We start from the raw sequence: 502 nt of genomic DNA on the forward strand, positions 1-502 counted from the left end.
ATATATATATATATATATATATATATATTATATATATATACAACATATATATATATTATATATAAAAAGAAGTTACCTCATCATCCTCATCCTCCTCCCCCTCATCATCATCATCCTCATCTTCATCTTCATCTTCTTCGTTTGATGCAGCCGCCTGCAAAGCCTTCAGAGCCTGTGCTTTTTTGTTGTTGTTTGTTGTTGCTTTTCCCTTTTCTGCATGCAATAACACAAATAAACTTATCCATACATGCATGCATGTGTACACCGCATGCATGCATGCGGTGTCCACGCCGATACTAGATTGAGAAAGAAAACAGAAAAAATAAAAAAAAGAAATACATGGATGGATGTATGCATAGAAAGACAAACGAAACAAAAAAAAAGAAATATATACAATAGGGAGATGCAACATATACACATATACATCTATATATATACATATATATACATTTATATATATATATATATATATATATATATATATATATATATATATATATAT

At 28.3% G+C, this 502-nt stretch overlaps 1 protein-coding gene across 1 annotated transcript in view; it reads right to left on the reverse strand.

Annotated features, from left to right (window-relative positions):
- Positions 1-55: 55 nt before the first annotated feature.
- Positions 56-502, reverse strand: part of EMH_0090390 (uncharacterized protein) — a gene marked incomplete at both ends in the record, with an annotated part of 1,082 nt that continues 635 nt past the window's right edge. The window contains one exon of the mRNA XM_013501570.1: positions 56-213. Coding sequence (XP_013357024.1) covers positions 56-213 — 158 coding nt within the window. The remainder of the gene's footprint in view (positions 214-502) is intronic.

Source organism: Eimeria mitis, genomic scaffold, assembly GCF_000499745.2.
Source record: "Eimeria mitis Houghton genomic scaffold, Emh_scaff7127, whole genome shotgun sequence".
Taxonomy (NCBI): Eukaryota; Apicomplexa; class Conoidasida; order Eucoccidiorida; family Eimeriidae; genus Eimeria; species Eimeria mitis.